This window comes from Zootoca vivipara, chromosome 11 (assembly GCF_965207765.1).
Source record: "Zootoca vivipara chromosome 11, rZooViv2.hap1.1, whole genome shotgun sequence".
Taxonomy (NCBI): domain Eukaryota; kingdom Metazoa; phylum Chordata; class Lepidosauria; order Squamata; family Lacertidae; genus Zootoca; species Zootoca vivipara.
In genome coordinates, this window is record NC_142594.1 from 22,334,047 (window position 1) to 22,350,158 (window position 16,112).

General features: G+C 47.1%; 1 protein-coding gene across 2 annotated transcripts; it reads right to left on the reverse strand.

Annotated features, from left to right (window-relative positions):
• Positions 1-3,451: 3,451 nt before the first annotated feature.
• On the reverse strand, positions 3,452-9,652 carry EVX1 (even-skipped homeobox 1). 2 transcript variants are annotated; one of them, XM_088654212.1, is made up of 4 exons: positions 9,458-9,652; positions 9,193-9,421; positions 5,923-6,179; positions 3,452-4,157 (listed from the first exon to the last, which is right to left on the reverse strand). In XM_088654212.1, exons 1-4 carry the CDS (start codon positions 9,650-9,652, stop codon positions 3,621-3,623), a joined length of 1,218 nt encoding a protein of 405 aa, XP_088510338.1. In that variant the 3' UTR covers positions 3,452-3,620. The 2 variants fall into 2 exon arrangements, with proteins under 2 accessions (XP_088510338.1, XP_034984632.2); XM_035128741.2 differs by having other exon boundaries at positions 9,193-9,652.
• Positions 9,653-16,112: the final 6,460 nt, after the last annotated feature.

Here is a 16,112-nt window from a genome sequence, read left to right on the forward strand (position 1 = left end):
TGTGCCGAAGCGTTCAGTGATCCTCGAAAGCCTACATCCATCAGCCTAAGTTGGGAAAGTAAAATATATCTTGTCGTATTTCCTGTAAACCCGCTAGAGGTTTCACCACAAACACAAGTGGTGTATACATTTTTATTAAATAAAATTAAAATATCGTTTGATCTATTTTTAATTCGTCATTTCCTTTGGGACCATCATTGCAACCACGATGTGCTGAAGGCGAAATCATGGTAGATCAGTACTCATGATCCGCTGTTGCATTATTTTCTTCTACTCATTACTCCCAGAGGAGATTGCCCTCATAAGAGGAGGGGTGGACACTGACGCTGTCCTCCTCTGGACTACCAAATTGTATATATGCTTAGGATTGGGCTTGCAAATGGCAAGTCATTGATCTCTTAGTGGGGCATGTGCATTGATTTATACAGAATCTCTAATAAATGCGCTTAAGCCCCTGCCCACCGTCGGATTAGGAACACACCGCTCTAGAGACACGCGACCAAAGCCTATGAGTATCCTCCGCGGACTGACTAGCATTTTTGCCATGGATTTCAACAAGAACAGGAGAAAAGGAAAATTGGAAGCCAATAGGCGATCTAGGCAGGCGAAGACTGCAGGCTTCAATCTAGGTGTGAATCCTGACAGCCCACCCAAAAGGTGGGAAACCGCTTCCTTCTCTTTTCGAGGCGACCTGAGTCACGGGGAGGCATCCACTCAAAGCCGAGTTCTTATGATCTCTGGACAATGGGCTGCTTCCACATTTCCAAAATTAGACATTGTTCGCTCGCTTGCATTATTTTTGTCACGTGAGAGAAGGTGATCAATTTTCAGTAGACATTAACACACACCCTTAAACCTAAACGTCTTTTCTCAGAGTGAGTCCCTTTGAATTCAGTGGGACTTGTTTCCAAGTAAATCTACCTAAGGTTTCTATAGAAACTTTAGTGTCCCTACTGCAATATTCTTGTTTCCATGTTTGTTCATTTATGGTGTATCAGTCCATAATAATAGGGACAATATCAAGGAGACATGTATCACTCTCATAGCTGACATTTCTGTGGAAATCAGCCACATCCTTATTCTACTTTGCTTTGAGGGAATCGCATTTCAACTCCTTAAATTTATTTATTTATTAACTCCCCAGGGTCAACCACTTTTTCAATGAAAAGCAACGTTTTGAAATGAAGGCTCATACTTCTCCTTCTTGAGAGACCAATTAGCGTAGAAACCTAGGTTGTTTTAACCCTTTGTCCTAACCATAGAAAGAACAGAGCCTTCTAGAGAAGTTCTCCTGACCTACGGCGAATCCTGTTGAAATGAATGGGAGTTCCGGCTTCTGTTTCCCCTTGATCCGAGGTATTCTTACTCTTTCATTTCAGAGCTGCTCTTGCTAAGGCGAACTTTTCCGAATTATGTCTCAACGCCATCAACAATCTCATACTTTGCTCTCAGGCCGGCATGAAGACTGTTTGGAATGAACCCACAACTACCACCGATTTTCTTTGAAGTTGCTTGCCATTTAAGCAAACTTTGGGTCCCCGCTTCAAATAGCCAATAATTCCTACGTTGCGTCTTAACTGATCTATGGATTTGGACTGCAGATCGCGACAACTCAGTTCCCTCTTCACACACACACACACACACACACGAGATTTAACACACAAAACTAGGCTAGCAAGTATGTCAAAAACATCTTTTCTTCTAGCCATTCCCTCCAGTAACCGTTTACTGTATTTCCATTGCAATCGGAATGAAAATATAAATTGGGCATGTGGATTTTAAATATATGATAAATAATTACAGTATTAATAATAATACCCTGCCGAAGGAGTTTCGAAATTGTGACTTGGTAAAATACACCAGTGAGTTAAATTTGGTGCCTTCATTGTTTGAAGTGGCAAATTAAGCAAGTGAATGCAGAGAGACATTACTAGCCTAGTTTAATGGAGGGAGGGAAGTTTTCTTAATTAAATTGTGGTTGCTATACTTCTGGCTAATAATAATAATAATAATAATAATAATAATAATAATAATAATAATAATAATATACAAACAGCTTCTGCTACAAGAACTTCTTCTACTTGAGGTTGTGGAAGAAGCGGGCTGGGGCCTGGGAGCGAGGCGAGGCGATTATGCCCAAGGAGCGTCGAGAGACAAGTACAAGGAGAACGAAATGCGAGAGACAGGTACAAGGAAGATGAACAAAAGCTCAATTCCAAACTCAAAGGCAGCGAATAAAAATGAAAGGGGGGGAAGAGTGTGTGTGGGAGGATTGTGGTGGCGTGGAAGGCAACGGGAGAACTGAAGGTGAACCAGGAAGGAGAGGCAGAAAGCGGCTCGGCTTTAATTTGCAGACCAGTGATTGCGTGAAGAGAAGAGTTCTGCTCCCTGTCACTTAATCTCTTCCCTTGGCGGCTTGTTAGCGTTTGGCAGGCGCACGGTCTCTGTGCAGAGAATACTCTTGCAGCCGACACATTAAACAGAGAAAGAAAGAAAGAAAGAAAGAAAGAAAGAAAGAAAGAAAGAAAGAAAGAAAGAAAGAAAGAAAGAAAGAAAGAAAGAAAGAAAGAAAGAAAGAAGGTAGGTAGGTGGTGGAGAGAACGAGCACCTTTCGCTACATTATGCATCACTTGCTAATTTCGCCGGTGTGGTCACAATTCAGAAAGTGACAGTGCGACGCTGTTCTTTTAAAGGACAAATAGCTTTGACGCTCCTGGGCTTCCCTCTGACAATTTCGCTCGCCAGCCCCCTCCCATTACGCACACACACGCCCCGCCCCATCTCAGTAGGCAAGACACAAAAGATCGCCCTTTCCCCCTTTCCTTTCAGGGTAAAAGGTAGGTGGGTGGGTGGAGTGGGGAGATCTTTCCGGAAAGCCGGCATTTCTGAGCTGGAGAAAGAAAAAGGCACACAAAAAATGTATAGGGAATTCTGATGAGTTTTGTTGGTGTTTTTCTGAAGCCAATTAGCCTAATAATGACGGTGGTTATGATAATAGTCAGAAATAACGGGGATGACACTCTGACATGGCAAATCCAACAAAGGCCCTTCACTTTCTCTTTTTAATCTGGCAAAGAATAAACCTTTACTTTCATCAGGCATACATTATTCGTTAGGATCGACAATTTCTTCCTTTCAAGTATTTCCCTTTTTAGTCACATACAAGGTTATGCATAAGCTATCGATGCCGCAGTTGGTGGGCATCCTGCCCTCTTAGGCTGGAGAAAAAAGTCCTTCGGAGACCAAAGTTCCCGATTATTTCCCCCTGTGGTGCAAAATCACATCTTCTTCCTTCCTTCCGCCTTCGTAGAAACGTCACTTGGCAAAGTCGTCCCCCGCCCGCCCACCAATCAGTTGCAACTCTGGTACTTTTTTCCACAGAGAAGAACGAAACAGAAATCCTTCCATTTTTGTTTCGTTTTTGTTAAAATTCTATTTCACAGTTCCGTTTCCTTCCTCTGTCAGTGTTCCATTGGCGTCCACTGCCCACAATTAAATAAACACGCTATAGAAGTTCTTTGACCGGCTGGGGTGAGGGAGGGTGTCTCTGGACAAGAGTTGAGGGATGGGGTGAGGACGGGTGGGGTAGGGGAGAGTAGAGAAACCTGAGATGAAGCTTTTTATCTGGTCAAAGGGACTTCTTCCCGCTGATCCAAGGAGACCGAGGAGGCCTTGCTCAGCACCGAGGGCGTGAAGGTGAGGAACGAGTCAGTCCTGGTGGTGGCGGAGCAGCTAAAGTCCGAACCCGAAGGCCTTTGAGACAGCCCGTTGGCCTGGCTCCCGTGGCAAGCCAAGCAGGAGCAAGGGCTCCCTCCGGCGCCGCTCAGTCCGTGCGTTGGGCCGGCGTAGAGGGAAGGGTGTCTGAAGGCGCACAGAAGTTCTGGTCTGGGGTAGGGGTGAGAGAGGACCCGGAAGGTGTCCAGAGGTCTCAGTGGGGAGCTGAAGGGGGCGGCGGCCGCAGCAGAAGCCGAGGTGGCCCCCAGGCCCATATGGGAGTAGTAAGGGAGCGGCAGGTGTGACGGGAACGGGTAGGGCAGGTTGCCGGTGGCCGCCGCGTGGCTCATCATGTAGGTGTAGAAGGCCGGGTCTGCCGGGTGGGGCCAAGTCATGGCCAAGCGCTGCCTCTTGTCCTTCATCCGCCGGTTCTGGAACCACACCTGGCAGAGAGACAGACAGAAGAACCACAGGAAGCTCTTAAAATTCCCTCAAGAAGACGGAGCAAGGCTGCAATCCTCACGCGCGCCCTGTTTATGCTCTGGAGGGAGGCTGCAAGCTCACTTGACCTCGGAGAACTCTGTGCGGTCAGAGTTCCGGCTCAACGGGCCTGGGGTTACAGCAGGAACCTGGAAGACCCTTGGCTTACCTAACTGGGCCTGGGATTGAGTGTTGACCAATGGACAAAAGGACAACAATAAAACCTAGAGCCTCGATGGTATTTAGCAATCCACCCAGGGCCTCTTGAGTTTTGTTGCAACACAGCACTATCGTTTCATCTCACAATATTAACTGATTTTCAGCATCCACTTGCTGAATCGCCCTTCCAACGGGGGGGGGGGCAGGTGGCATTCCCCGGTGCATATATTTAAATACAAATAAAATGAAAAGTGTGCGTGTGGGGTGTCTGTGAGCTTGATCAACTACACCCAATGATGGAGTTTCACGGTGACTATTATTATTTTTACTACAGTGCTATTATCGTTGCTACAGAACTGCCTTCCTGCTGCATTCCCGTCTGCCTCTCCTATCCTGCCCGCTTTTCAGCCTTTGCAACATGCACCCAGTATGTTTGGAGCTATATGAGGAGACGGGCTCAAGCCACATCCGCTGAAACTGAAAGGAGCCTCACTGCTTCCAGATGAAACCAACTTGTATCCTTGACACCCTTCGGGTGTGAAATTTCTTTTGTGCCAGTAGCTGCGTCCGCAAATAGTCTGCCATCCTTAGACTGTGCAGTGCTTATACTGTAAATTGAAACAGACGCGCAGACTCCCCAGGAGCTATAAGATGGAGGGAGGGGAAGAGCGCAGCGAAATCCTGCGGCTGTTTGCACTGACGGAAGTCCCATCGACTTCAAAGGAGCTTAGTCCCAAATAAGTGTGCATAGAATGCAGCCTTGGATTTTCTTCCGGGTTTTCCTTGTTCTGGAGACAACCTGGTCCGCAAGATATCCAAGGCGCACCAGTGCTTCCATCCTATTTAATCCCACTCAAGTCAGATACCATTCTGTACGCATTTACTTGGGAGTAAGCGCCATTAGTTTCAGTTGCCAAAGTTGGAAGCAACCATTTTACTCGGGGGAGGGAGGGGAACCTAAAGGATCAGTAGTCTAGCAGCTCCATGGGGGACCAACTTTGAAACATCTCGAAGTCGTTAGCAAGGCTGCTCGCGAGTTGGGGACGTTTCATTCGACCGTGGTTAAAAGCTGCTTTTGGATTAATTTCAGTGGACTCCGAAATAAGTGGTGGGAAAACTGCAATGCTATGCACACTTAGAAGCTTTCGTCCTACACACCGTTGAACTCAGTGGAACTTACTTCCGAGCAGGCGTGTATAGATCTGACCGCGCTGTCGGAGACGCACCTCTCCCAAAAGTACACAGGAATAAGCCCATTGAGTAAAGAACGCGAGCAGGTTTCAGTGAAACTGACAAGCTACTAATGCGGATTGGGATCTCTACTCTGCACGCATGGAAAGGGTGAAAGGGGGTAATCGCCCTGCCTTAAAAGCTCTTGAATGGCAGCTCCAGTAAACTGCCATCGAGCTTAAATAAGCGCAGGGAAGCCATGGCCGGAAGTCCACCGCAGGGGAACTTTGCTGCTTGGCTGTAAGCAAGCTTGGGGCAGGGAGGACGTCTCGGCCGTTGGGCAGACTGTACATGCGTGACACTGTACTGGAACCTTGAGATCCCCGCTTGCGATCCTACCTTGATGGTGGTTTCTGGGAGGTTTAAGGCGGCCGCCAGTTCGCATCTCCTGGGCCTGGAGACGTAGTTCTCCCGGTAGAACTCCTTCTCCAGCCGAGCTATCTGCTCCCGGGTGAAGGCCGTGCGGTACCGGCGCATTTGATCGCTGGCGCTGCAGGCCAGCGATCCTTGAGAGCCCCCTCCGCCGCTGCCCCCGCTGCCTTTAGGAGGGTCCCCGCCGCTGCTGGGGCTGCCTGCTGAGGTCTCCGAGCAGTGTCCTGCAAGGGCAAGTCGAGAGGAAGACATCGAGAGAGATAGAAAGGCAGCGGGGATCTGCCAACCTGTGTTTCCTTCCCCCCCCCCCGCTTAATTTCTGTTTGTCCACTTTCTCCCTCCCAGTTTGGAGTCCCTGAGAACTGGGGCTGGATGCCTACGAACACAAACTAGCCCATATTTAGTAACCGAATACCGGTAACTGGAGAGATCCGAAAGAATAGTTAGATCAGCAGCCTGGTTACCTTATTAGGATTTAAATAGATGGGCAGCCCAGTCCTAGACACCTTTACTCAGGAGTAACTCCTCAGTCAGTAGGACTCTATGGGGTGTATTATCTCATGGGGCTGCGCACTTACTTTGAGGGTTTTCTTTTGAGCGCATATACCTAGGCTCAGGTTGACTGACTGGCTTTAGGTGTACATTAGGCTTACTTGGAAACAATGTCATGAAACCATGGAAGGCGCCTTAAAATTAGTAAAATTATTATTATTAATTATTATTATTATTTCAAATCAGGTGTTTAGGTATGACTACCCAAAGTATTTAGCTCCTGGATGGCAATCTGGTTCCTTTTTTGTGTTAAGGGTGCAATCCTCTTCCCCACTTACCCGAGAGTAAGCCCTACTGGCCATAATAGGGCTTTATTTGGAGTAAACATGCCTAGGACCGCTCTGCGCGTCGAGGTTTACTCCTCCGGTAAAATTAGCTGAAAGCCAATTGCATTTCCTGTTGTGTTCAGCATCTGGATTACAAGGCCGCATTACCCCACCCCCACCCCCACCCCGCACTGACACAATTTACACTGAAAAGCGCTGGCCAAACGGTGCCGCTATACTCGGACACGTTTGTTGGATATTATTATTATTATTATTATTATTATTATTATTATTATTATTATTATTTAATCGCGTGGATTTCAATGGGATCGACATCGCATTGAACAGAAGCCAATAGGTTTCTGATGGTAATCCCAGGTGTCATTTAGATCTAAGGCATAGCTGCCAAGTTATCCCCTTTTTACAGGGATTTTCCCTCATGCTGAATAGGCTTCCTCGCGAGAAAAGCGAAAACTTGGCAGCTATGATCTAAGGAATGCACACAGGCTTCCAAAACGCTTCAGCATACCTAGTCACTGGGAATGGGGCAGAAGCAGAAAGTAAGGAGAGCTTTTTTCTTTGGCTCATTTTCCCCAGCACCTGCAGCGGGAAATAACTAGGAGAAGGGAAATAAGTATCAAAGAGGCCTCTTTCGAAGCCTACTGCTTTTTTTTGTTTAATCCTACTACTGGAGTAGCATGTGAAATCCCCCAAATCATCTGCTGAAGTAGGCTGTAGTTACACTAAAGTTTGTGGTATAATAAATCTGTTTGACGTCTAGGTGCCTCTTTGTTGCTTTTGCTGTTGCTGTTGTTTGGCCTGCGACAAACCAACGCGGATAGCCTTTCTAGAGAGCACCTAGAAAGGGTCCACACCACACAGAGAGACACACAGAGACCTGAAACGAACAAATCCGCCAGGACAGTGATCACAGGGGAATGAACTTTCAATACAACGTAGGTGGGGTAAAGACGTTAAAAGATCTCTCTGACACCATCAGGTGATGTTTTCCTTCTCTGCAATACAAAGGAGATTCTCCAAAGGCTATGGGGGTCCTTAGCGTCCATCTCTGAGGCCTGTCGTCTCGGTGCGCAGAGGGAAGTACTTGCCAAGGCGATAGCCTCCCCGCCCCTCCATTTGTTTGCCTCTGATAACCGTCCTTTGCCATACATGACCATAACTGGCAAGTGAGATGGCGGAGTCACCTTTCTTGTGTAATGGCCCCCACCCTCTCCCCGCAGCAACAACAAAAACAGCCTTCTTTCCTTCTGGTAATGGAGATGAAAGAAACCTCCGGGGCCAAACCAGAGCTTTCCCAGAAGATATTTAGGGCTCTGAGGCTGAAGGGGTGGGGTGGGGGTGCGAGTGATGGGGAAGGGGGTGGCGAGAAAGAGTCCGTGGTCTCGGCCTGTGTGTGTGTGTGTATGTGTGTGTGCGCGCGCTTTCAAATGCAGCCAGTTCTCATTGTGCCCTGAATAAGACCAAAGGCAATTAAAGCCCTGGGACCATTTCCGAGCTGGCGCCACCGAGACACGGAAGTGACAAGGCAATTGGGACATCTAACCAATGTGCAAAGAAAATGACCTGAGTACTGGGCGCTGGGCAGCGGGGGCGTCAGCCGCTCCCGCGCCCCCCCTTTACTGTTACTGTCCTTTTTTCTTGTGGCTGCTTCGGGGCTCCCGCAGGCACGCTGCATCCCTGCCAGGGGAAAGGCGCGCGCCCACAGCCCCGAAGAGCAGCTTGCTTGCAAGCCTGGCCAGCAGGCGCGGGGTTTTTCTTTTGATCTTGGCCAAATCCCAGGAAGTTCGCCTTCTTTCCTCCTTCCTTGGGGGTGGGGAGCTGGGAGCCCAGAGTACTATAATCCTGGGTAGGTGTGGGCGCAAGGATGGGGGCGGGGAGGGGGGGTCTTGCTATGCCCTGGAACAGGAAAAGCTTCTGGGAGAATTCATTACAATAAAAGTCTGGGCTGCAGGAGGGAAATCTGCAAAGGTCATAATTCTCTGTTGCAGCGAGGATGCGATTTCATGTCCCCCATTAACACGTCGTTAGACTTCAAAGCGGGAGATGTGTGTGGGTTATTGCAGATGTCTCTCTGCGGGCAATTAGAGATACCAGGGAACCCCCAAGCCATGGCTCTACGGATCCTGGAAAAGGGAGAAGGTGTGTTTGGGGGGGACGGACAATCCAAACCGAGGCAGCAAACATCATCAAAGCCCTTAAGCCAGATCAGATGGTATATGGCAGGCTGCCTCCCCGACAGCCCCCCACTAGCCCTTAAGCACTTTGGGGATCGGGGTGGACAGCAGAGACGCAGCCTGCTTTCCAGTACCAGGCGCTGACTTTCTGCTCCTACCCGGCCGGCCTGAGCCCCAGGACCAGAGACTGGGAGGCGTGGGGAGAAATGGAGGGGTTGGGGTACCTTTGCCGTGCTGGTGGTATTCCGCGTTGCCCGTGGCGCAGTCCGGGGTGCAGCTGACCTCGATCTCCTCGTAAAAATCCGACTCTGTGTCCGAGCTGCTCTGTTGGCCTTTGGCGGCCAGGCGGTTGAGCGGCAGCGGCTGCCCGGCGGAGAGAAGCGCGGCCGCCGCGGACCGGCTCTCCGGGACCGTCCCTGTCGCCGGGAGCACTTCCACCTCCTCCTCTTCCTCCTCTTCCTCCTCCTCCTCTTCATCCTCCTCTTCCACCCTTCCTCCTCCTCTTTCCCGGGAGGGTAAGGGTCCAGACCTAGGGCTGTGGCAGCCTCTATGAATCATCTTGTCCTGCGGCCCTGGACCGGGGCTTCCCACGGCCTCTGCCAAGCTGGGTGCCCTCTTGGCTACTGCCAGGGAGCCAAGTTGACCTCCTTCCAGAAACATCACCATCTCCTTCCTAGTTTCCATTGTGCTGGTCTTTAAAATAAAGTCCGGATTCTCCTCTCCCCCACCCCACCCCAAGCCCCATCCACCCTCTTGCGCCTTCTCTCCCTCTCTCTCTCTCCCCCCCCGGGCCACCCCACCCCTTCTTCCCAGCAGACCCTCTCCTTCCAATGCAGAAAGAGAGAGAGAGAGGGGGAGCCGCGAGCGGTGGTGAGCCGGGGGATGACCTTGTGATGCGAATGCTCCACTGTGCAGCAGCGGCTCTGGGAGGGATCTCACCATTGCCCTCTTCTTTCTAAAGCTGTCATCCCTTAATGGTGCAATCGTCATTACAGTACCTCTGGTGACGCCACTCACTTGATTGCCGGGGGATAAATAGAAACGTCTGCCGGCGAGGAAGATGAAAGGAAGAGCCGGAGAGAAGAGTTAAAGGGGAGGCGGGGTGGGGGTGGAGGGGGTCGGAGAAGGGAGGGGAGAGATGAGAGATGTACCAGGTGTAACAAGCGCTTGGGATGGATGTGAGAGGCAAGTGTGAAAAGGGAGATGGCGGATGAGATCCAACTGCAAAGCTGCGTTTCTTTTGAGTTCCTCAGTGGGAGAGTTAAGTAACCTTTCGATCTAATTTGAATATCTTTTTTGGGGGAGGGGGCACTGCACCTTTGATCCACGACGGCTGAAAAGTGCGAAGAAGACACACAATTCCCTCCTCTCTCATTCCCTGGGAATTCTTTATTTTATTATTTACAGATCGGACGGCTCGAAAGTTGTGCTTGCAAGAAAAGGACGTTCAAAACCCATTCGTGAATATTAGGCCCCTTCTTCTGATGAACATATGCCACCTACCCCGTTCATAAAAAACACTATTTGATTTCGAGTCATTCTGGCCATCTGGTTTGAACTCGAGAATTGGTGGCCATACTGATAGACAGGCAAGCAGTTTGATTGATGTCCTAAGTACTTTCCATTCTTATTGTCCTTAATGATAATTTATTTCAATCACTATCCTATATATAATTCTTTTTTTCCTCGCCCTCCACAGGACCAGAAGATGCTTTGATAAGGTTCAGCCCGACAGAAATAACCAAGCGGCAGCTAAATCAAATTTCAAGCGACAGAGCAGGTATTTGTAGTGCAGAGGCGGGCGGGCTTCAGGCTTTTTGGATCTACTTTGTTTGTTTGTTTTGCCCAAGATCTACCAACCAGAGCTATCTGCAAAAAACAAACAAGCAAAACCCCCCACATAATTATTGAACAAGGTGACTCTGAGCCCTTTTATACAAAAGTCCCTGCCTAGCTAATTGTCTTCAATTCAATCCCTTAATTTGGATGAGACAAGTCATATACTGTAGGTTGTTGCCATTAATACACAGTTGGGTGTCAGAAATTTTTGCTGATCTGCTGTAAATCAGAGATCTGCCAGCAGGTTCAGATCCACTTTCTGTCTCCTTTTACAAAATATAACCAGGAATGTGTTGGGGACATCGGTTTCACTTGCATTTTTGTGCAGTCATTTAACCTAAGTAATCTTTTCAATGTATCCCTCCTTTTTTGCAGTCAGAAAATCTGTTTGTTAAGTAATATCAAACGACCGCTAAACCATCCCTGGCAACTCTATTACCCTTATTTTCAAAGAATGTTGGTTTCGCTGTAATGAACCTTCAATCAGTGTTTCCAGTCTGGTAAAGAATTTATGGGCATTTTTGAGGGTTTTTGTAAAGAAGCAAAACAACAAAACGCACAAAGGCAAGTACACACTCCCTCCCCCTTTAATAATTTCAAGAGAAAGGGTTGGGTTGAAGGAGCGTAAATGTGGATGGAAGGAGGGGTGAGTGTAAACAAGTAAGCAAAAAATATCTAGGATCTGTTTCCAGTACAAAGACCAGGGCATTATTTCTGAGGAGGACTAGAAAGCCATGTTATGCTGAGGAACTCCATGGACAGAACCGCCGTAAGTTGCACATTTTACTTACTGTGGAAATGTTACGTTTTAATTACTCCGTTGTTTCCATGCCTCCGAGTCCGCTTAGTAAATCTTCGTGAAATGATTAGACATTAAACTCAACAATTTCGGGTTTGGCTCTGAGTCAGTAAGGCTTGGACAGCGCCCTTTTTGTAATCCTAAACGCACTCACTTGGGAAGTGAGTCTCACTGGCTCTCAAGTCTTTAGGATCGGGGTGCCAGTTGCGCTAAAAGCTGACAGACACTCTTTCCGATCCTAAACACAAAGCAACCTATTTAGCAGGATAGCAATAAGGGGGGGGGGGTCGGTTTAAATGCGATTCGTTCGTTGTAAGTGGTTTGTGGATGGAGCCTCGACTGTAATCAGCAAGATCTCCGACTTACTTCAAGGTGAGAGACTTAACACCCTAGTCTTAAATGTATTAAGGCCAAACAATAGCCACATTCAAATAAATGCGAGACTGAATACGTTTACTCGGTAGTAAGTCTCTCTGTGTTGAATGGGATTAAACTCCTTGTTAAGTAATGACTTTTATAAGATTAAATGGGTCGTCAGAGGCATGTTCCATAGTTTGTTATCCTCTGCGAAGATTGTTGTAGTTGTCGATTGAGAAAGTTTGGGCAGCCTTAAGTCCTCCTTGGATAAGTCAAGGGGGTTGGAGAGGAAGAACGTGCATCCTTTTCCTGAAATCCAAGAGAACTGAAGCCGCTGTTGATCTGGGGTACCATCTGGGGAGGCGGGGAGGAGGGGTCTCCTACTTACTACAGGGGGCCTCCGCCCCTCCAGTCACACGCGGGAGGAAGTTAGTGATGAGCAGTTGACTTTATAACGCCCACCATGGGAAACAAGGAAAGACTGGGAAAACACACACACAGAGGGAGGGAGGGAGGGAGGGAAAGAGAGAGCTCGAGATCTCCTCCCTTAAGCTGGGTCTTCCGCGTCATATCCAAAGCAAGGAAGCGCGAAAGAATCATGGAAAGTCCCTTCCCGTAAACTGCTTAAGAGAGTCTTTAAACTGCTGGGAGAAAGGAGTTAATTCAGAGCCTAATGATTTCCTGGGGCAGGGGGTTGTTGGAAAACTGACAGGTTATTTTGTCTGTGGCGAGTTGGCACCGGCTTTGCTTGAGAGGGGAGGAGTTTTCAGACTGGCCAGACAGGAGGCTCCCCTCCTTTTCCTCCTAAGGCGTATACTCAATTAGACCCAGATTTGTTAACACTCTTTAGTCAATGAATGGGTGGTAGTGGTAGTCAAAGCGGAACATCAAATGATCTTTTTTTTCCACCCCTACTTTAAATCCGCCTTAGTCACGGTTTAAATCCGCCTTCAGTCATAGCCAAAAATTAAGGATAGGAGTTAACACGGAACAGAAGAGTGAGGGTTCTGTGTGGCTTCTCAGTTGGGACTCTTGAAAGAGTAGAAGGTTTTCCACACTCTTTCTAAAGAGGCTGATTGCTTAGATCAGCTCGCCTATTCCTTCCTCTGTGATAGCATCCCGCCTTATTCCGGGATAGAGACGCTCCATATTACAATAAGGGTACCCGTAAGAAGAACAGTAACGCCACATGTGATAAATTCAGACGAACCTCCCTGCCACCCAGCGCTGATTATCCCCTGACTGAGATGAAGAGAGAGAAAGACAGCCCTATACCAATCTCGGTCCAACCCCGCGAATGTAAATTGCTCGGCTGGCTGCTTTGAAATGTGGGAAGGGAAATGCTTCCTGGGTATTTCAAAGCCTTTCCATCAGTGGGCGATGCCTGCAACAGAATACCTTTGGCGGATCGTCTTCAAACCGGTAGTGTAATTGCAGGGAACAGGAAGCAATGAGAGGGAGGAGAGTCTGCGAAGAGGCCCTCAAACTGGCAGTCCTCTCCTTCTCCAGCAGCAACGCCCCCCCCCCGGGCCATTAGTGGGATGATTCTAACCAGATCTGCTCCCTGACCCCGGTGGATTTACGCTATATAGTGAGATTAAGTGATTTGATAAGCCTCCTGAACCACAGACCCTACCTTGAAACCTGAAGGCCGACTAGAAATGTTTGTCAAAACGAAAGTGCCTGGTCACTGCGCGTTAAAGACTCGGGCAGATCAATCCCCGGCAGACCTTGACCCGAGTCCAGGCTAAACGCTGATGCCGAAGAGCCCCACTGAGAACCTATGAATGATCTGTTTGTCTGTTAAGCGTGGGATGGGGATCTCAAGCGATTCTTCTTCACTTTGAAATTGGGTGACCTCTCTCTCTCTCTCTCTCTCTCTCTCTCTCTCTCTCTCTCTCTCTCTCTCTCTCTCTCTCTCTCTCTCTCTCTCTCTCTCTCTCTCTCTCTCCTGCTGTACAATCCCATAGGATCTCTACACTCAGAATTCGTCCTCGTTGAGCTCGTTGGGATATTCATTTACTTTCTGTCTATCTACCACATCTCTCTAGTAAGTCCCTAAGCGTCGCCATTTGAAGCCGCTCTTCACGCTGATGATCCAGCCAAAGTGAAAGTAAGCGAGATTAAGAACTTCCTTTTGTGCTTGGTGTGGATCTAAATAGGAAACATATCTATTTATTCAGTTCATTCATTGTAGTTGTATCCAGCCCGTTCTCCAATAAGTTCGGGATAGTGTGCATTGAGATGTTTGGACGTTTGGTTGCGGTGTCTTCCTTCCTTTTTGCCAGTACATATATCACGCCCACCACAGTTCTGTGAGGTTCGTTAGTGAAATTTAGTGAGTGCCTCCGGGTATTATTCATCTCCTCTCGGTCTTGAAAACGCACACATTCAGATGAAACACCCAGGTGTAAAGTGCCCCACTTCAAAGGTCCAGAATCGTCTGCTGCGTCACCCCGGAGCAAATCCTTCAAAGACGACCAAAGTGAATGACAACTCAACAGCCAAGCCCAAGCGTCTTCCTAAACATCACCTATTTAATACAGAAAATTGCTTAAAAAGGCAAATGTAATGTGCAAAATATAGAATCTGTTTTAAACTGTTCTCTTTCTATCATTTTCTGAGCTTCCCTGACTCTTGGAAAGGCGCCATAAAAAGATTTAAATAAATAATTTGTTTCTTCAGCGTTCTAGGAATCTGCACAAGGAAAAAGGCTGGACGCTGGAGTGATATTTTTGTTGCCGAACCTGTGTAGATCAAAGTTAAAAACACTTAATAAAATATCCTTCGGAAAATGCAAGTTTGAATATATTTCATTTGTGTGTATTGTGTAATTGATCATTCCCAAGGGACCCAAACTTGTCAAATAATAATGTTCATTATGCTGAATCATCAGTAACTAATTTTGGATTTTCCTATCTCAGGTCCGCCCCCCGCCCCCCCGCCATTTCAAACACAACAAATACAAATGTAAAAAAAGGCTCTACTCTCTCTGATCCAACCCACAAAACGTCAAAGAGCTTGATTTGAAAGAGAATCAGATTTAGCAAAGCAGAAAGCCTAATTTGTTAATGGATGCTATTAACTATAATTACGTAATTATCGCTGTTTTATTAAGTCTATTTTTACGACAGTGTTAGAGTTGAAACGCTGCAATGAAGGAAATAATCAGAGCATTTATTCTTCAGCTCTCTAGAAAGTAAACTCCAAATGTTTTTGATACAACGTGAACCTGGAAAAGGCAATATGTGCATATATGTGCACATATATTTTTGGTATTTGGCTATAAAATGGACAGAACAATTTGTGTATTATTAGCAACATGACATTTGGTTCTTTAACTCACAGTCGGAAACAAGTGGAGGTTTTTTTTTTAAAAAAATGACAGAAGCAGGAAGCAATTCAAACCATATTAAATGGCAGAAGGGGAGAAGAGACTGAGCGGTAGCTGCAATGATGAAAAAATGCAAACAACACTTTATTATTAACATTTATTTATATAGCGCCATCTATGTACATGTCTCTGCACACAATAAAAGTAAGAAATTCCACGCCAGGGGCATAGAATCTAAAGACAGAAGGAGACTTCTATGATTAATCTTGTTAGGGAAAGACGAGGTGCTTCATGTAATCACTCTTACATACAGGGTATCCTGCCATTTTTCAAGTTAATCCAATCCAAGTCTGCCAACAGGATGATTGCAACGAAGTCAGATTCAGTCCTGTTACCCCTCCAATATTTAGCGTGAAAGTGCACTGTCTCCGAAGGCTGTCACGCCTGAGGGCTATAGGAGACAGCACAGTAGAAATCTGGGAATCAGCTTCTCTTTATATGCAGTAAATAAATATACACACAAACTCATTTTAAACGGCTCAAGTGCATTGTTGTAGTTAGTTTAATCTCACTGACTAATTTTACCCTGACTGGCTAAAATCTAGGTACTGTACTTTGGATTAGCAACAATCTGAACAGTTGGGAAGTCTATAAATCACTATAAAAGCAATCTATCCAAACTCTGGCACTTTTAAATGCAATGGGTAGTGCAATTCTATGGATGCCTAGAACCACTGCGCTCACCCCTAGGAATCTATGTATAAGACTGAAATTTAAAAGCAGTGCGACAAACAATTTTTTGACTTTGGTTGGTT

Excerpts from the sequence above, each read along its gene's own strand:
- EVX1 (XM_035128741.2), bottom strand. The coding sequence starts at position 9,652 with ATGGAAACTAGGAAGGAGATGGTGATGTTTCTGGAAGGAGGTCAACTT. Across the intron at positions 6,180-9,192 it reads ATACCACCAGCACGGCAAAG|GACACTGCTCGGAGACCTCA; the intron begins GTACCCCAACCC and ends TTGCCCTTGCAG. Across the intron at positions 4,158-5,922 it reads TCCCAGAAACCACCATCAAG|GTGTGGTTCCAGAACCGGCG; the intron begins GTAGGATCGCAA and ends TCTCTCTGCCAG.